The 18049-nt window shown below is 42.0% G+C and overlaps 1 protein-coding gene across 1 annotated transcript in view; it reads left to right on the forward strand.

Annotated features, from left to right (window-relative positions):
* The first annotated feature begins 2932 nt into the window (after positions 1–2932).
* The window catches only part of UVSSA (UV stimulated scaffold protein A), a 51324-nt gene continuing 36207 nt past the window's right edge, over positions 2933–18049 (forward strand). The window contains exons 1-6 of the mRNA XM_035137354.3: positions 2933–3595; positions 4719–5049; positions 5640–5760; positions 7981–8379; positions 9198–9307; positions 11112–11240. Of these exons, the coding sequence (XP_034993245.3) occupies positions 3498–3595; positions 4719–5049; positions 5640–5760; positions 7981–8379; positions 9198–9307; positions 11112–11240 (1188 nt within the window). The 5' untranslated portion in view covers positions 2933–3497. The remainder of the gene's footprint in view (positions 3596–4718; positions 5050–5639; positions 5761–7980; positions 8380–9197; positions 9308–11111; positions 11241–18049) is intronic.

The raw sequence follows: 18049 nt of genomic DNA on the forward strand, positions 1-18049 counted from the left end.
GTGTAGAATTGGCTAGGAGATACATTTAGATGTGGAATTGGGATACTCACATGTTAACAAAATTAAATACAGAATCTATGTTTCTAAGTGAAATACTTTAATGCAGGGAGACTTGATTTTTCTAATTATCACAGACAAGCAGTGATTTAAACAAATAGAACACGCTTGATGCAGCTTTGATTTTTAGCTTTAATATTTGGCTGCAACTTGTGATTTGTCTCAAGTTAGACAAGCCACAAGCCCAGATCTGAATGTAACCCTAAGCCAGAAAACACTCATTCAGAATGGCAGAGTTAAACAGTTTTGAATTTTTTTGCTTTCGAAGGCCCAAGTCTTGTGTTTACAAATGGCTGGTCACCCAAAACTTAGCTGAAATCTTTCTTTTTGGCAATTCAGATGGTTGAAGTCACAGGTATTACAATGCTATGCATTCGGCTGTTTTGGTGAAAATTCATTATTTCAATACTTTTAAAGTTTCAAGATTTTAAAGTTCCTGTTTTAATCTGTTAATTAAGGACAAGTAGCTTAACTGGTGTTTCTTTGGCAGTGAAGCGTCTCAGATAAACATTGTTTCCCCACAGTGGGAAACAACATTTGCTGCTGGAGTGAACAGACTGTAGCAGTGTAATATTTTACAGAATGAGAAGGGGGACTGCTCCATGTACATCTGCTGTGAAAGGGGGCAAGATCCCACAATTTCACTTATCTTGCAGCCTGGCTTAGCTCAATTGCTCTGCATCTCTTTAGATTTATCTGTTATAACAAACTGCAAATCGAGAGATAACAGTTGGCTACATTCTTGTTTTTAAAACACCCAGCTTTACAGACACATCCCTCTGAGTGAAAGACTACTGAATGACTAACAGGGCTTTCGAACGAACCTGTGAAGGTTATAGGCCATTTTTAATCACCATTATTTCTGTCATAAGCTTGCTATACCATGTACAAAGAACTTTCAGGTGAGGGAACCTGTTGCCCTCCAGCTGCTCCTGGATCAGAGCTCTCATTATCCCTGATAACTGACCCAGGGTTCATGGGAGTTGGTGTCTAAAAATATCTGGAGGGCTATCTATGGACTCCCTAACTCTGCCTTCAGAGGTTTTTGCTATTTTTTAAAGTATTAAAGTATTTTAGTGAAGGCACATTATGTTCCTTGGCCTTAAGGGTCAGGAATTTTAGAACATAAGGATAAACTGCAAGTTAAAGGTCTGCTGTTAACCTCAGTGCCATGTAAGTATTAAACATGTATCTTAGTGTATTATAGCAGCTATTTCTCAGAATAGTTTCTGCTATTCAGTTCCACGGCATGCATTTGGGGTAGGTTAAACTGGGAGACAGGAGCCATTCACCATCTTTAATACTGGTGCCGCACAGGGGAGGTTTTTGTTTGCCACCAGCGTAAGACTGAATGACTTAAAAGTTCAAGTTTCTTGTGAGTTTGGAATTGTGGCATGATTAAGGAGACAATACTCGTTCACTAACATGTTGAAATTTCTCCCGGCAGGTATGCTGCAAGACATCTGTGGTTACTTCGGAACCTGAGATGCTTGTTGGGGATAAAACAGGCTGGGTGGCATGGTGTTGTAGTTGTAAAGAAGTGATGAATGGACGGTTCAAGGTTGCTCTTCTTTGCTTCAAATTGTGTCCACTCAGTGCCAATTTGCAGTGGGGAAAAGTGGGTGAAGATTTGTGAACTGGCTTTATATTCCACTGAAATCCAGATGAGCATCATTTAAAGGGGAAGCAGCATTGGCCTTCGATAATGCACTGAATAATTTAGCAGCCAATTCCTGCTCAAAACCTGTATGCTCCTCACTGTACACTGCCGAGATTTACCCTTTAAATTTATTTAAATCTATATTCCACCCTTCCTCCTAAAGGAGCACAGGGTGCCTTTTCAAAATCTGTGCAGCAGGATTATTATTTTCAAAACTTGCTTTGATGTTTTTCAATACTGGAACCATCTTCGATCACAATGGGCTAGGAATTGTGTCTACAACCCCCACGTCCCAAGTCATTAGCACTCCCCACTGCATCAGAGGAAACCCCATATCCCACTGTTTAGTGAAGACTTTCCCAATGCTGCTGCTCTCCAGAAATGTTGGGTGACAATTCCCATCATCCCCAGCTTGCATGGGAGCCGCAGTCTTAACACAATGGAGAACATCAAGGACAAGAAAGTCTGGTTTAACTATCCTACAAACAAGCATGAGTCAACACAAGAGGATTCCTCTAGCGATGCGATAAGGCAATATAGGGCCAGTACAACGTGAGGCATCATTGCTGGTCCAGGCACCCCATTTTCCCCATCGGGATTTGGGCCTGAAGGACTGAGGGAAAGTGTGGGAGCAGCATGGAGAGTTAAGTAGAGAGCAAGCACAATTTATGACATTGCGCAACATAGTTAACACCCTCCGACATTTCCTTGATGAATATAGATGTTCCCTCCAACATTTCTCCAATGAAAATAGGGACATCCTACCATACCCTCCAAACTTCCTTTGATGAAACTAGCGACGTCCTAAGGAAAAGCGGGGCGTTCCGGGATCAAATCAGAAACGGATGGATTCTGCAAATCTGGGACTGCCCCTGGGAAATAGGGACACTTGAAAGGCCTGCATCATTATTGATTAGGGGGCACCAGCCTTTGCAAGATAATGATTGTGGGGCATCAGCCTTAGCAACAGAATTATTGATTAGGGGGCATCAGCCTTAGCAACAGATTGTGGGGGCATCAGCCTTAGCAACAGAATTATTGATTAGGGGGCATCAGCCTTAGCAAGATAATTATTGATTGTGGGGCATCAGCATTAGCAAGATAATTATTGATTAGGGGGCATCAGCCTTAGCAACAGAATTATTGATTAGGCGGCATCAACCATAGCTTCCAACTTCCTGGAATTTGAATTTCTGCACCAAGGGCAGCCCAAACACAGAACGTGCGGCTGTAATCCAGCCTCGAGGTTACCGATAAAGGGACACGAGTTGTCCGACTATCTCCGCCCAGCAACAGCCGTGCGAAGCTGAAGTGAAGCCAGCCAGCCTGCCTGCCCAGAAGGCAGAAGAAGAAGCCCACCTTGACGGCGCTCGCCCTGCTGCTGCGAGGCCGCCGCAGATCGACAGGAGGCGGAGGGAGCCCTTCCCGTCTTCCCTTCCCTTCCCTTCCCCTCCCCTCCCGGCGCAGCGGCCCGGACTCCTCCCCGCCTTCCTCTCACGGAAACCGCCCCAGCAGCCTGACAAACCGGGCAGGCGGGCGAGGCCGAGGCCTTCCTCCGGCTCCTTCCGCAGCCGAGGCCTGCGTTTCCCAGCGCTCTTCCCGCCGGGTTCTCCCACCGCCCTCTGGGAAGCAGACAGCCGCCTTGGGAGGAATGGCCTCCGGACGAGGCCCCGGCGACGCCCGCCCCCTCGGGCAACGGAGGGCCGCGGCTTCGTTTCCTTAGCAAGGCGCCCCTCTCTTCGTCCTCGTCCCTTCGGACAGCCGGGTTTCCCCTTCAGAAATGGACGGCAAGCTGCCTCAGCTGGTGGAGGAGCTCACGACTTCGGGGGAGCCGCGCTTGGACCCCGCGAAGCTTAAGGAGCTGAAGAAGATGTGCAAGTAGGGACCTCTTAATGTGGACATCCCCCCTCCCCCTTATTTATTTTATTTTTTATTTAATAATATACATTCACATCATTATTATCCACTTTTACTTCTCTGGCTCTTTAGAGCCTATCGACTTCCTTCCCTCCCGTTTCACGGCTTTCAAAATGAACCAATTCTAATTGCGCTCATTGCAGAATAACTCAAAATTTGAATAAATATAGAATGGTAGTAGAAAACTCCTCATTACAAGTCTTCAGGCAACCTGTGCTAGTGATGATAATTGCTTACAATAATCTTTCAGATATCGTATAAATTTACTCCAGTCCTTTTGGAATAGTAAATAGTTGATCATGCTGGTTTTGGATTTTTCCTGCCAGCTTCGCCAGTTCTGCAAAGTCCATCCATCATCTTCATTTGGGAACCTTTCATTCCTCTTATTTTTTCCTTTTGGGATATATTTTTATTAAATTTCCAAAAACTTTACATCATTCCAATACATTTATTTTCTTATTGTCCGCTTCCCATCCCATTTTACCATGGTGTGTTTTATTCCTCCGCTTTACTGCACTTTGTCTCCCTTCTTTTATTATCATCACAATAACACAACAAATTCTCCTCCAGTTCTGCTGCTTATGGTTCAAACCCTCCTTGCGAATTCATCATACTGTAATATTTCTTTAAATGGTCCAAAAAGCAATGGTCCTTTCATGAAGCAATCATCGTTGAGTTCTCTTATTTTAGCTGTTAATTTGCGGGTTCCACATAGTCCTTCTCTTTACTTATCCATCCTTCTTTGGTGGGATCTTCTTCATCTTTCCATTTTTGTCCATAAATAATCCCAGCTGCTGCAAAAAGCAAATTTGGGAACCTTTCTTTTAAAAAGGATCTGTTAAAAAGCAAATCTGGGAATCTTTCTTTTAAAAACAAATGTTTCCATGGTGGCTGTCCACTGTTCTTTATATTATTATTGGGGGGTGCAATCCTGTGCATGCTTGTTCAGAAATAAGTTAAGTGTGGAGTAACAATTGGGGAGAACTGGTTTTCTTCTTGTGCTGGGTGTTACATTTTTTATAAAAAAACTTCACAGTTGACGGTATTTGCTTTCTTGCTACTCATGCTGGTTACTTTTCCAAAGGTCCTCGGATGAGCATATTACTCATGTTTATCACTTGCTGATGACACAGCTGAATCAAGAGCACGCAGAGATACGGCTGTCAGCATTTCAAGTTGTGGACGAACTCTTCACCCGTTCCCATCAGTTTAGGACTTTAATCATTTCGAACTTCCAAGAGTTCTTGGAGCTCACAGTGGAAACAGACTATGATCAGCCACTCCCCCCACCAGCTGAAGTGGCGCAAAAGCTAAAAAGAGCTGCCATTAAATCTGTACAAGAGTGGCATGAGAAATATGGAGAGGCCTACAAGAAACTTTCACTAGGATTCCATTTCCTAAAACAGAATAAGAAGGTACTGAAATATTCACTTTCATGATTGAATGCTTAGTGGCTTTATACGAGTAAAATGTTGGAAATGTTTATCTCATTGCTAGCAGACGTGAATATATTAAATGTGAACTAAAAAAACCCTTATTCTTCTTTATAAATAAGTAGACAAAAGACCCATATGATATTACTTTAAAGTGTTGTTGCACATAGACTGATTGGTAATACTAAAATACTTATTATTTAACAAAGACGACACTGAAAAATTAATTTCCTGCATCAGATGTGTGTTGCTACTGAAAGTTTGCATCGTTTAAGTATTTGAAACAAAAAAGGTAAGTATTCTTAAACCTGAACGGCTTAAGAAAATCTGTGTGCCTTCCCATGCACAAAGACCGCAATCTATATTAGTATCACCTTGTGCTACTTCTAGTAAATGCTTGCTGTTAGATTTGCTCTAAGCTTCTGAGAAGAAGCTTTTATTGTTAGCTCAAAAACAGATGTTTTAGAAATACCTGAAAGTATTATTTTGTGCAATGTTACTTTCAGATGTTGACCACCAAATAAAATTTGTCTGACAGCAAAAATAATAAAATATATTCTACAATTCTGTAGGTAGATTTTCAAGATACAAATGCCAGAACTCTAGCAGAAAGGAAGAGAGATGAAGAGAAACAAAAAAGGTTGGAAAATATTTACAAGGAAAAAGCCAAAAAAGCTGAGAGGGAAATGGCAGGTGAGTGGGGTTTAGTGCCTTAATGGGTGGTGCATTAGTCCTAATTTCATTTGAAGATGTCAATACATTTGTACCTCAGAAGTCGAACGCAATCTGTTCCAGGAGTCCGTTCGACTTCCAAAATGTTTGGGAACCAAGGTGCGGCTTCCGATTGGCTGCAGGAAGCACAAACTGGAACAATCACTTCCGGGTTTGTGGTGTTCGGGAGCCAAAACGTTAGTCACGCAAGGCGTTCGACTTCTGAGGTTCAACTGTACTAGTAATTTTAATAATGAAAGTAGTTAGTTATATTATTACTAGCTGGCCCTGCCACCCATTGCTGTGGGTTATTTGTCTGATTTCCCCTACTCTGTGCCGATCCATGATGTATCCCTGTGATTCCCCCACTCCTCCCTGGCTTATCCCTGTGATCCCCCCCCATCCCTGTGAATCCCCCAACTCTGCCCTGATCCATGACCTATTATGCCCCCTCTTCTCCCCACCCCCAGCTTATCCCTGTGATTTCCCCCTCTCCTCCCCCTAACCCCCCCACTTACCCCTATGATTTCCCTCCTCTCCTCCGTCCAACCCTCCCCCCCAGCTTATCCCTGTGAACCGTTCATTTTGCACACAATCATTTCCCCAATGCACGTATTCTGTAAAATTTTGCCCTGTCCCAACCCTGACTCCCCTACCCACGTTTGTTATGTGAAATAACATTTATTCTACCCAAAGGCACGGCCCTGTAAAAGGCCCATATTCAGTTGATTCTATGCTGCGGCCTATTCAGCCCCCCCAGCCCTCATGGGCTTTCTGCATGTTTTGAAATACAGGGGTTCTGAGGCATTGCAAGCATCAATGAAATCACGTATGATCGAAACCCATTGAAAAAAGCCTGCAAACACCCCGCCCCCGCTTCACTCCACCCCTATTCCACCCTTTTAGTGATGTTTCAGTGACGTCTTTATAACGTTTCTGGGTCACTTCTGGGTTTGGCATGATGTCCGTATACACAGTTGCTCACACATTGAATGCGCGCAAACGGGGCTGTCTGTAATTTGTACGTGAGAAAGAGGGCAGATGAAAGGTTTGTGCTAATTTTAGCAGTATACAGAAATTAATTGGCCATCTCTGCAGTGATGGGGAACTTTTTCTGTAGGAACAAACTTATTTTAATATATATATAAAAATAAAATAATTGTCCAGTAGCACCTTAGAGTAGGGTTACCAGATGTCCCCATTTCCCGGGTACAGTCCCCAGATTTGCAAATAAGTCCCTGGACAAGTTCCATCCCCGAAATGTCCCCCAGATTTCATCTAATGTCCCTGGGAAACGCAGCAGCGGCAGTCTCAGCAGCCCGGAGCAGTTGGCTCTGGCTGGCTTCAGGAGCTGCTCGGAAGCCCCTATATGATGTTGGTGCAGGGGCTCTAAGATGCAGCTTCTGGGCTGCCTTCATCTTCCCTGACCGCAGCAACTAAGCCGTGAAGGGAGGCTTCATGCTGCCTATTGGAGCAGCCTCCCAACTCCTACTTGCGTGCAAGCAGGAGGGGACAGGGATCTCTCAGTTAGGCAACGGGAACCCTCCCTTCCCAGCTGAGGGATCCCTGCCCCCTCCTGCTTACACGCAAGTAGGAATGGGATTGGGGCTGCTCCAATGGGAAGGGAGGCATTGTACTGCCCAAGCCTCACCACCTCTTGGCCCTCCTTCTCCGCCTTCCATGCCTGACCCACCGTGCACCACTTCCCCACCACCACCACCACCAAAGAACCAACAACTCAGGGGCTGGCCAGGCTCATGGAGAAAGGAGATAGGCGCCTCGGAGGAAGGGGAAACGTGGCGGTTTGAGATCAAGGCAGCGGCCGCCCCTCTGCCACTGCCATCGCTGCAGCATCAACATCCCAAAAGTGTAGTGTTTGTTTGTTTGAAGTGTCCCTGGATTCATTGAAAAAAATCTGGTAATCTTACCTTAGAGACCAACTAAGTTTGTTCTTGGTATAAGCTTTTGTGTGCATTTCTTCAGATTCTTCAGTATCTGAAGAAGTGTGCCTGCACACGAAAGCTTATACCAAGAACAAACTTACCGTAGTTGGTCTCTAAGGTGCTGCTGGACAGTTTTTTTATATATATTTCGACTGCATCAGACCAACACGGCTACCTACCTGAATCTTAAACTTATTTTAGTGTATATGATATTTCTGTATTTCTATGGCAGTATTTTAAAACTACCACCACTTGACAGATATGTCACAAGAAATCGAAGCTGTGCTGACTGAGATGGAGAATTGTTTTCAGCTTCTGATGCCGGATCCCTTTGACTTTATGGCAAATGACACTGAGACAGTCAATCGGAGGACGACTGAGCTGGACAAAACTGTTTCCTGCTCTTCTTTGGAGAGGGCAGCTCAACAGGCACATTTCCTTGATGATAACGAGCAGCCTTGCTGCAGCAAGGACCTTCCTTCCATCTCTCTGGTTCCGAAAGCTGGTAACAAAAAAGACTTGAATAGTGAAGTGGAAGACTCTTTAAATTCTGAATTGACTTCTGCTGCTGCCAGTGGAGAAGATGATTATGCCACTTTTGTTCGGAGCCATGGTCTTGGATCTCATAAATACAGTCTCAATCTTGAAATAGCCACAGGTATTGGGATTCTGTTGAACGTAATAATTAATTACAATACACTGCTTTTAGTCTCAATCTTGAAATAGCCACAGGTATTGGGATTCTGTTGAACATAATAATTAATTACAATACACTGCTTTTCATTACAGGTTAAATGATTGTCTTCATTGGTCAGCTAATAACCAAATATTTAGAATCTGTTATAAGTATGTTGCAGTTCCTGGCTGGAACATATATTTCTCCTGGCCTGCTTTCCTTTGACTGTTGATTTTTGCAAGCAGGGCTTGGGGAAAAAAAAGGTTGGAAGTCACAGATTTAAAATTAAGATATATTAATAGATCATCCGGCCTTTTTTTCCTACTGTTTTTCAGTATTTTCCTTATTTCAAGTGTCTAGTCATAGCAGAATAGGGCTCTGCCATGGGTGTCTACTTCGTATTGGTTTTTAAAAAAATACCTGCTGCTGTTTTCTTTGTTGTTTTTTGTTGTTTACTGTACTTTGTACGTTGCCTTGAGAAATGTGTGGAAGGTGATGTATTAGTATTACTAATAGTTATTTAAGTGTCTAGTTACTCACCAAACTCTTGTGGTTGCAACCACTGAATTATCAAACCAGATTGGTGGGAGGAGAGATTGTATGAAGAAATATCCTATCCTTTTAGGCTAACCTACTAAGTAGGAGGCTGCTAAGAGAAGAGAACCATGTATCTAACCTTGAGGTTAGAGGATAGGTGAGATATAAATGTAATAAATAAATAAGTAAATAAATTAATACTGTACCAAAACATTCTGTGGATCTGATATGCTTTTGCTCCTTGTCTGTTTCCCCCCTGCTAGATGTGAAATTGCAGGAGAATGAAGACAATACGGCTATAATCAATAATGCTACAGACGCTTATAAGCTCATCAGAAACAAATTCATGCCTTCTGTACAGTCTTGGATTCAGGTGAGGAAAGCTCTTCCATTGAGAATAAAAATAAATTCTGTATTTTGTTTATTCTCTGTGTCAAAATGCTAATATGCTCATGTGGTATTTTAGTTCCCCTGGGCTCTGCACTAACTTCAGCATTCTTGAATTGAAAGCACATTTAGCATTGTATTTTGTGAATTTGGAGCCATGCAAACTTATACTGATGTTTTATTTCTGAGCGGAGTTCAGGATTTGAGGGAGGTATCACACATTCCTTTATTTCCATCTCCTCTGATTTCAACCCAAACTTTCATAATCTCACGCTTTAAAAAGCTTTCATAAATTTCTATTCAAAAAGTTAACCTAGTGGAGAGAAGATTCTGTGTGCTTGCTTGCTTAATGGTGCAGTCAGCATTACAGTTTCACTGACAAGTACAGTAATGCTAGTAAAGGCAGAAAATGGACATTTATTGTAATCCTTGGTACTAGGATCTTAATCAGATGCAACAGGAAAATCTAGCCAGTCATTTGTTCTTTTGGATTGGGAAAAGTAAGTACTGTTGGTAAAACAGAGTTACTTGGCACCTACTCTGTTGTGTTTTGATTGAAGAGAATAAGGTTTGGGTTGTTTCCAGGATGCTTGTAATATAGTTAATCTTAGGTAAGCCTTTCCTTTCTGGAAATTCTTAATGTCAAAATACTTCTGCTTTGGAAATCACTGTTGGAGGACTGGCATAGAATCAGAACTGGAGAGATGGAAGGGACCTCAAGGGTCATTTAGTCCAACCCCCTGCAATACAGGAATCCCAACTAGATCATAGATGACATATGGCCATCTACCCTCTGCATAAAAAACCTCCAGTGAAGGAGAATCCACGACCTCTTGTGGGAGTCTGTTCCACTGGTGAACAGCTCTTACTGTCAAAGTACTTCCTGATGTTTAACCGGAATCTCATTTCTTGTAACTTGAAGACATTGGTTTGCGTTGTAGCCTCCGAAGCAGGAGAAAACAAGCTTTTTCATCTGCAGCACTTTAGATATTTGAAGGTGGCTATTATATCACATCTCATTCTCCTCTTCTGCAGCAACTCCCTCGACCGTTCCTCATAAGACTTAGCTTCCAGACCCTTTATCATCTTGACCACTCTCTTCTGCACATGTTCAAACTTGTCAATATCCTTCTTGAATTGTGGCACCCAGAACTGGACACAGGACTCCAGCAGAATAGAGTGGTACTATTACTTCCCTTGACCTGGACACTAGACTTCTGTTGATGCAGCCTAGAATAACATTAGCTTTCCCCCTGCTGCATCACACTGTTGACTTATGTTCAGCAAGCCAGGTGTCCCCCATCCTATATTTCTGCAGCTGGTTCTTCCTGCCTAAGTGCAGAACCTTACATTTGTCCCTATTGAAATTCATTTTGTTAGTTTGAGCCCAGTTCTCCAATCAGTTAAGGTCATACTGAATCCCGGTTCTGTCTTCTGCAGCATTAGCTACCCCTCCCAGTTAAAAGTCGTCTGCACATTTAATCAGCATCCCGCCAATACCTTCATCTAAGTTCACGACATTATAAGCAACCAGATCCTACCCACCACATTATTTACCATCTGATCTAATAAACGTATTTCCCTAATATGAGTTTGGTGGTGGTGGTGGCAGCTACCTTTACTTCTTATTAACCAGCGGTGTGTGAAGCTGAATGCACCCAAATTAAATGTGCATGAGTTGCGAGATATCTGTACTGTATTACAAATTCCTGTGGCATGCCAAATGTACATGAAACCTTGGCATGTATGTGAATGCCAAGTCAGCTAATGTTGCGGTTTTTATTTCTTAGCTGTTCACAAGAGCTGGGATAAATGATGGACATCTAAGACAAGCCATTGATCTTAAAAACAAATTGGAGCGTGCCACAGAGAAATGTAAGGAAATGAATATTGGCTTTAAAGACAGGAAGATGACAATGGTGAGTTAAGTTAAATATTTCTGGTATAGTTTGAGGAATACGTGACCTGAATTTAAGCTTTTAACGCAATATATACTGAACACAGTGGCAACTGAGATGGGGTGAGAGATTGCTGTAGAAAGATCAAAGTGGTCTCATCTTGTTAACAAATTGCTTTTCTTGGGGTAACTGATTTCACTTGTCCCCTAAAGCTCCTGTGTTTCACACATAATAAAATCAACCATGCATTAGTCCTCATCAAGCCTGCAGTATAGTTTAGTCTTTTTTGTGGAGGTTTTCCCATAGTGTGAATGCTTAAAGAATAATGTTCCATGATTACTAAAACTACATTTTAATAACTTCTACTTTTGCTTCCACATTTTTGTTCCTACACTCTACCTGTCATTATATGAGGGGCCGCAATGCCTAAAGAGGGCTACGGTCAGCCGTTGTACATCTAATTGAGCTTGGTCCTAAAATTGAGGAGCTGTTGGCACTAGGGTGATGACTTTTTCATTTTTTTCCCTCAAAAATTATTTCCTGTAGCACAGATGGATGAACATTTGCCTATTAATGACTAAAATGAGGTATATTCCATTGAAATATTTAAAAGGGTTACGCACAAACCGTTTTTAATTTTTTTGTATGCTATTTTACTATTTCATAAAATTGTATTAACAATTCTATATATATTTCGTATCAAATTTGGACACAACACCACATTCCACAATGGGGAGTGTTCTTAGCAACATAGGGTATACAAATGTCACACCTGCGCAAGGTAAAAGACCCTTTTGGGGACCTCAAAACTCAGCCAGCAGACCCTGCCGGACATGCTGGGAAAAGAACCTATAGGAGAGGTAGTAAAACATCGTCCTCTAGCGGCGTCAATACTGTTACTGCAGCGAAAAAAAGCTTCCTTGTGTGTTTGATGACCCTATATAATGTTGTATATATGTGACTCTAAAGCTTGAGTTCAATTTTATATCTGCTTACAGTGACTTCAAAAATGGTCAAAAAAATCTGATAAAAATTTTTTAAAATCATTTTGTGCATGAGGTTTTTTTTTATCAAATCTCTTTGAAAGTAAGATTTTATCTAATCTTTAATGAAAGCTCATCAAAATATGATACAGGGAAATGAGGTTGTAAAAAAGTCATCACCCTAGTTGGCACACTAGTCTTTCATGTCTGAAATAAATTTGAAGTCACTTCTGAGTAACACAGATTAGGCAGGATATAGGAAAGGAGAGCCTATGCGCTTACATCTTGAACATGTGGTTGGGGGCGTTGAGGCCAGCAGCGGCAGTCCTACTTCCCTCTCCACACCTGTATGGTATATGCATAGAGAGGTACTGTGTGAACGCCTCTTAAGAAAACAGAAAGTGCAAAGTTCTTACTGGCTTATGAAAGAAGTTATGATCTACCCAAAAATGTTCAGACATTTGAGTCTCCAGCAAAAGGGAATTCGACTAAGGAACCTCTCTTCACATGCAGGGCAATACTACTACAGTGGTACCTCGACCTACGAAGACGATCCGTTCCACGGCCGTCTTCGTAAGTCGAAGTCTTCGGTTGTCGAAGCGTCGCTTCTGCGCATGCGCTGACCGTGCGCACTGCTTTGCGCACAGTGCGCACAGCAAAAAGACTTCCGGGGTTGTCGACTTCGGAAGTCGAAACCTTCGGAAGTCGAATCGTTTGGATGTCGAGGTACCACTGCATTTGTTCACTTGGAAAGAGCAGAATGAAGGGATGCAGTTATGACAGTGGTGAAAACAGAATGCATGGGAAGGTAGATGATTCTTGCCATGAGTTTGCCCATACAGTGATGCCACAGAGATCTTTCTAAGAACACAGTTGACAAGTCCATATGCTGTAAACAGAGCACTAAGTTCAGGATTTGCAAAGGTCTCAGTAATAGTAATAATAATAATAGTAATAATTTATTACTTATACCCCGCCCATCTGCCCGGGCCTCCCCAGGCACTCTGGGCAGTAAAAATGTCATGGCAGATGAAATGATGCTCATAATTATAAGTTGTCAATTTGGGCCCTATACTAAGCCATGGTTAAATTTTCTTAACCATTATCCATTAACATGTCTGAATTGAACCTTGCCTATCTTTTTAAATTGGCACTGCATACGCCAAAACTTATTTGGTTGGCTCTAGGCCCTCAGACTTATACACAATAAAATTCTTCAAAGGATGATTAGGTCAGGCCAGCACTGGATTTCAAGTTTCTATTCTGTATGTGAACACTGGCATAGCACTTGAATTCATATACTCTTATAGTGAAAATAAATATTAGCATTTGTTGAGAGCTTTATTTTTGAAGATGTTTTAAATTAGACTTGAATCCTTCCCCCACCTCGAAGCTACATTGTGCTTTTTTCTCTCTCTCTCTTTTTCTGGGAACAGGAATTTTTTGCTTCTAAGGCTGTGATTCAGAGCACACTTAATTTGGCAGTAGTTGTTGTTGAAAACAATGCAACTTTTATCTGAATATTTTTAGGTTCAAGATGTAGCTAAAATGATTTCAGGTGGCCAGTAGAGGGAGCACATCCAGCATGCTGGGAGCAAGCTTCTGCCCACATGATTTGAATGTGTTTGTGGTGAATAGAATATTACAGCTTCCATCAATATTTAAATTGAAAATGCACTCATTTGTAGACAGTACTGTACCTTAAACTAGCTGTTCTTAACTAATGTTTTTATCTGTATGTATGGCATGAATCTTTCCCCAAAGATCTTCATAAGGCTAAAGTGTTAACATCTCATAACTGCCTAGTATTTTTACCTGTGCTACATTTCTCAGTAGTTATGCTCACTTATCATCTAATTCATTTGCAGTGCTTAAAAACACAAAAGAAATCTGCTTTTGTAGCTTAAAATAAAAATAGCAGTATTTCTCTTCCCCTGCTTTAGTTTTGTGAAGGATATTGTTATGAGTAATCTTCTTATCAAAAATTGTGTTGTGAAGCATTGATAATCCGCAAATTCTGTAAATAAGAGCTGAAGAATACTTTACAAATGAAGGCACACTTAAGAAGCTGTCACATGGAATTGACCTGATGTACACATAATGTTAAGCATGTGGTGGGTTCATAAAAAAAAACCATATGCAGAACCTTCCCCCCCCCACCGTGTGCTGACTGTGCCCCCTGAAATAATAATTGTTGTTATTTAAATTTATATACCACCCTTCATCGAAAGATCTCAGGGTGGTTCTCAGAATAAAATGCAACATAAAAACCACAAGTAAATAATTAAAACAAAGCAATGACACCCCCCCTTCCCACAGCCTCATTTAAAATACTGTAGAATATTAATCTGCCAATTGGCAGAAGCGGAAGATTTGTTTTGTCTGCCAAGCTGATATGCATGCAGATGGAACATTCAGTAGAGCGGGATGTTGGATTCCACCCATGGATTATTACCTATAATTTATTAAACTATGTTTCAGTGTTATGTGAATGATCTGCAAAGAAATGCATATTTTTTACATTTTTCCTCCATGTCCACACACACATGTAGTATAAACTTAGGGGAAATGGCAACTTTTTCCCTGGTCAAGGTATCAATTAATGTTCATTTGACCAAACTGGTTGCTGTTGGTTTAGTAGATAAAAGGGGTGCCACCTATTTTCTGTGAATTCTCTGCATAACATAGGCAGGCTGTAATATGAGAATTTCTGGGTTCTTGGGCAGCTCTTTCTCTGACCTTGGGATGAAATGTGACCTCTAAATTTCACAGATGCTTTCAGTGCAAGTGTGGCTGGTCCAGCTGTCCTCATCAGTCCCAGCAAAGGTGGAGCAAGGCAGAGGGTGAACCATTGAGACATCTCTTCTCCCCGCTCCTGTGTAATGTGCAAACTGGCTGTAAGGAATATTGGCAGTCTTAGTACAGTACAGGTCAGAAATAAGATGGTACAAGAATGAGTGCAATCAGGGGTGGAAATGAGATTAAAAGGCATTTTGATTCAGCATAAATAAACTTTTGTCTCCTTTCCTAATTAAATATATATTGTGGTAGATGCTGCATAGAGGGGGGATTGTCTAGGGGTGATTAGAGAGGAGGTTGCGTCACTTAATAATTTGGCAAAAGTATAGCCCTTAATAGTTACCCCTCACTTATTTTGTAATACTCATGTGGATAAATTACAGTCCTTCCCACACAAAACATGCATAGAACTAAGATTTCTAAGATTTGTCTCAGATTTCGAAGCATATTTTTTTTACTGCATGGATCTTAAGGCACCATGTAACTTACTAGCATGTTACAGCAGATACAGCAGAGGAATAATAGCATTATTATAATTCCCAGAGAAAAAATGGTCTTTGTTATTTACTCTTTTTAGAGATGTTTTTGTTTATCTTTTGTAAGATGCTTTGAATAAATGATTCTACTAAAATCTGGTTTGCTAGATTGCAGATCAGGCTTTTTATTTTTGCTATGGAATTATTATTATTATTAATTACATTTATATACCACTCGTCTTCCAAGGAGCTCAAGGTGGTTCTCCCCATTTTATTCCTACAACAGTCCTGCGAGGTAGGTTACGCTAAGAGATAGTGAATGGCCCAAGGTCACCCGGTGAGTTTCATGGCTGAGTGGGGATTCAAACCCTGGTCTCCCAGGTCCTAGTCCAACACTAGCCATTATGCCACCCTGACTCTAGAATGTAGCTGCTTTGAGTCACATAGGGGTATTTGGTTAGTAAGTAATACTCGGCTACATCCATACTAGAAAGAGGTATAAGATGTTCTGACCATAAAAGCTTTTCCTTGGAAGAATGCGTGGCACAGCTACATAGATGCATGAAGGTGGCATTCTGCCCAAGTTTGTAGTTCATAAGAAGCATCTGTCTTCAAAGCTTGTCTAAGCGCTTGGCAAGATTGTCTGTATGTATGGGTACCTTCCTTTGGGGCCTGTGATTTGACTGTGTTGTATCAGTGAACTAGAATTATTTGTCTGCTTGTACCACGTCATGATTTGTATTTAATAGGTGAATAATTGGGTCGTGTGGGTGGATTTGCATTTGTGGTAGAGGATGGTTCTAGGTGTGCCTTGCAGCTTTCTTTCCATGAACTGGTTATGTGGTTTTGCTTACATTCTCCACCAATTTTTCTTGTAGCATGCTACTTCTGAAGGGTCAGAGGTCACAGGAAGGGCCAGAGCAGACAGCTCTTTGGGGCTCTGGTGGGCTCTTGACTCCTTTGTTTGACTCTTAAGCCAGTGGTGCACAGCGTTTAATAATGCAGCAAGAGGAAAACAAGCCAGGGGTGGTCTTCCCTCATTCTCTAGGGGCAAGCAAAGGCTGTTTAATCCAAAAACAATATGCCTTGGCTGTAAAAGAACTTGGATTTACTGTGGCAGTGTCCACTAGAGGGTAGGCAAAGGCAAGAAAAATAAAGCATTTGGGGGGGGGAGGGGGAGGAATGGAAGTTACTTCATTCCTAGGTTAGAGTCTTGCTCCCCCTGCCCTTTTGCCTTGTGGTCTTGCTCTCTTTCCGAAAGGAGGGAGACTTGCATCTTGGTGCCATCTCAGTCCATAGCTTTCTGGGGCTGATGACTTTCCTCCTTGCTTGGGTCTCTGCTGAAACCTGTTTCTCTCTACCCAACAGTCTCTTGAAGCTCCTCCTTCACTCTGTGAAGGAAACGGGTTCATTTTGACTGCCCTCCCCCTTCCTTTTTCTTTTGGCTACAGGTGGTTTTCTTCACCTGGGGAGAGTGTTGGCCCAGGGAGGAGTTGCCATCTTGGGCAACCTGAATCAAGTTGGGTAGATGGGAGAAGTTAGTGTGCAGCACAGTACCCCATTACACTGCTCAACTTCGTGGTCCATTTTAGGGAACTAATATTCCGGGTGCAGATCATAGCCCTAGCTGTCTTCTACAGCAGATGACTCCCACTGCTGCCTACTTTTAAAGAAAATTAGCAAGATGCTGGTCTCTGTGATGAATAGATTAAAGAAAGAGCTCCAGGTATGTTCTCAGTAGAGACCACTCTTCTTTCCCTGTTAGAGATGAGGGGAGAGATCTTGCCTATTACAGTGGTGTCCTCAATTGCTACACTTTTCTCATAGGAGTGAACGGCAGGGGTTGACTATGGGAATAATTTAAAGTACATTATAGAGGTCACAACAACCCCATCCTCCTTCTAGCTCAGATCTCAAAACCAAACTTGCCTGCATTCCCCTTCTGGGCAGTTTTCTTGTTCTGACTTAAACGATGTTGTTGGTAATTAAAGCTTGCCATATCAAAACACTTATGCCTAGGGAAATAGGTGAAGCAACATTTGTGTGAAATAAAATTTCAGGATATTGCTTAAATCATCTCAACATGTGTATAGGTTGGTCACTTTTTGCTGGATCGTGCCCGGTCTTCCATGCTGTTGTTTAGTCGTTTAGTCGTGTCCGACTCTTCGTGACCCCATGGACCATAGCACGCCAGACACTCCTGCACTGCCTCCCGCAGTTTGGTCAAACTCATGTTGGTAGCTTTGAGAACACTGTCCAACCATCTCGTCCTCTGCCGTCCCCTTCTCCTAGTGCCCTTAATCTTTCCCAACATCAGGGTCTTTTCCAAGGATTCTTCTCTTCTCATGAGGTGGCCAAAGTATTGGAGCCTCAGCTTCAGGATCTGTCCTTCCAGTGAGCACTCAGGGCTGATTTCCTTAAGAATGGATAGGTTTGATCTTCTTGCAGTCCATGGGACTCTCAAGATGCTAGTCCTACTCAAGATGCTAGTCCTACTCTCTTCCATGCTAGTCCTACTCAAAATAGACCTATTGAAATTAATGGGCATGACAGATTTAGGTTCATTATTTTC

This window comes from Zootoca vivipara, chromosome 5 (genome assembly GCF_965207765.1).
Source record: "Zootoca vivipara chromosome 5, rZooViv2.hap1.1, whole genome shotgun sequence".
NCBI lineage: Eukaryota > Metazoa > Chordata > Lepidosauria > Squamata > Lacertidae > Zootoca > Zootoca vivipara.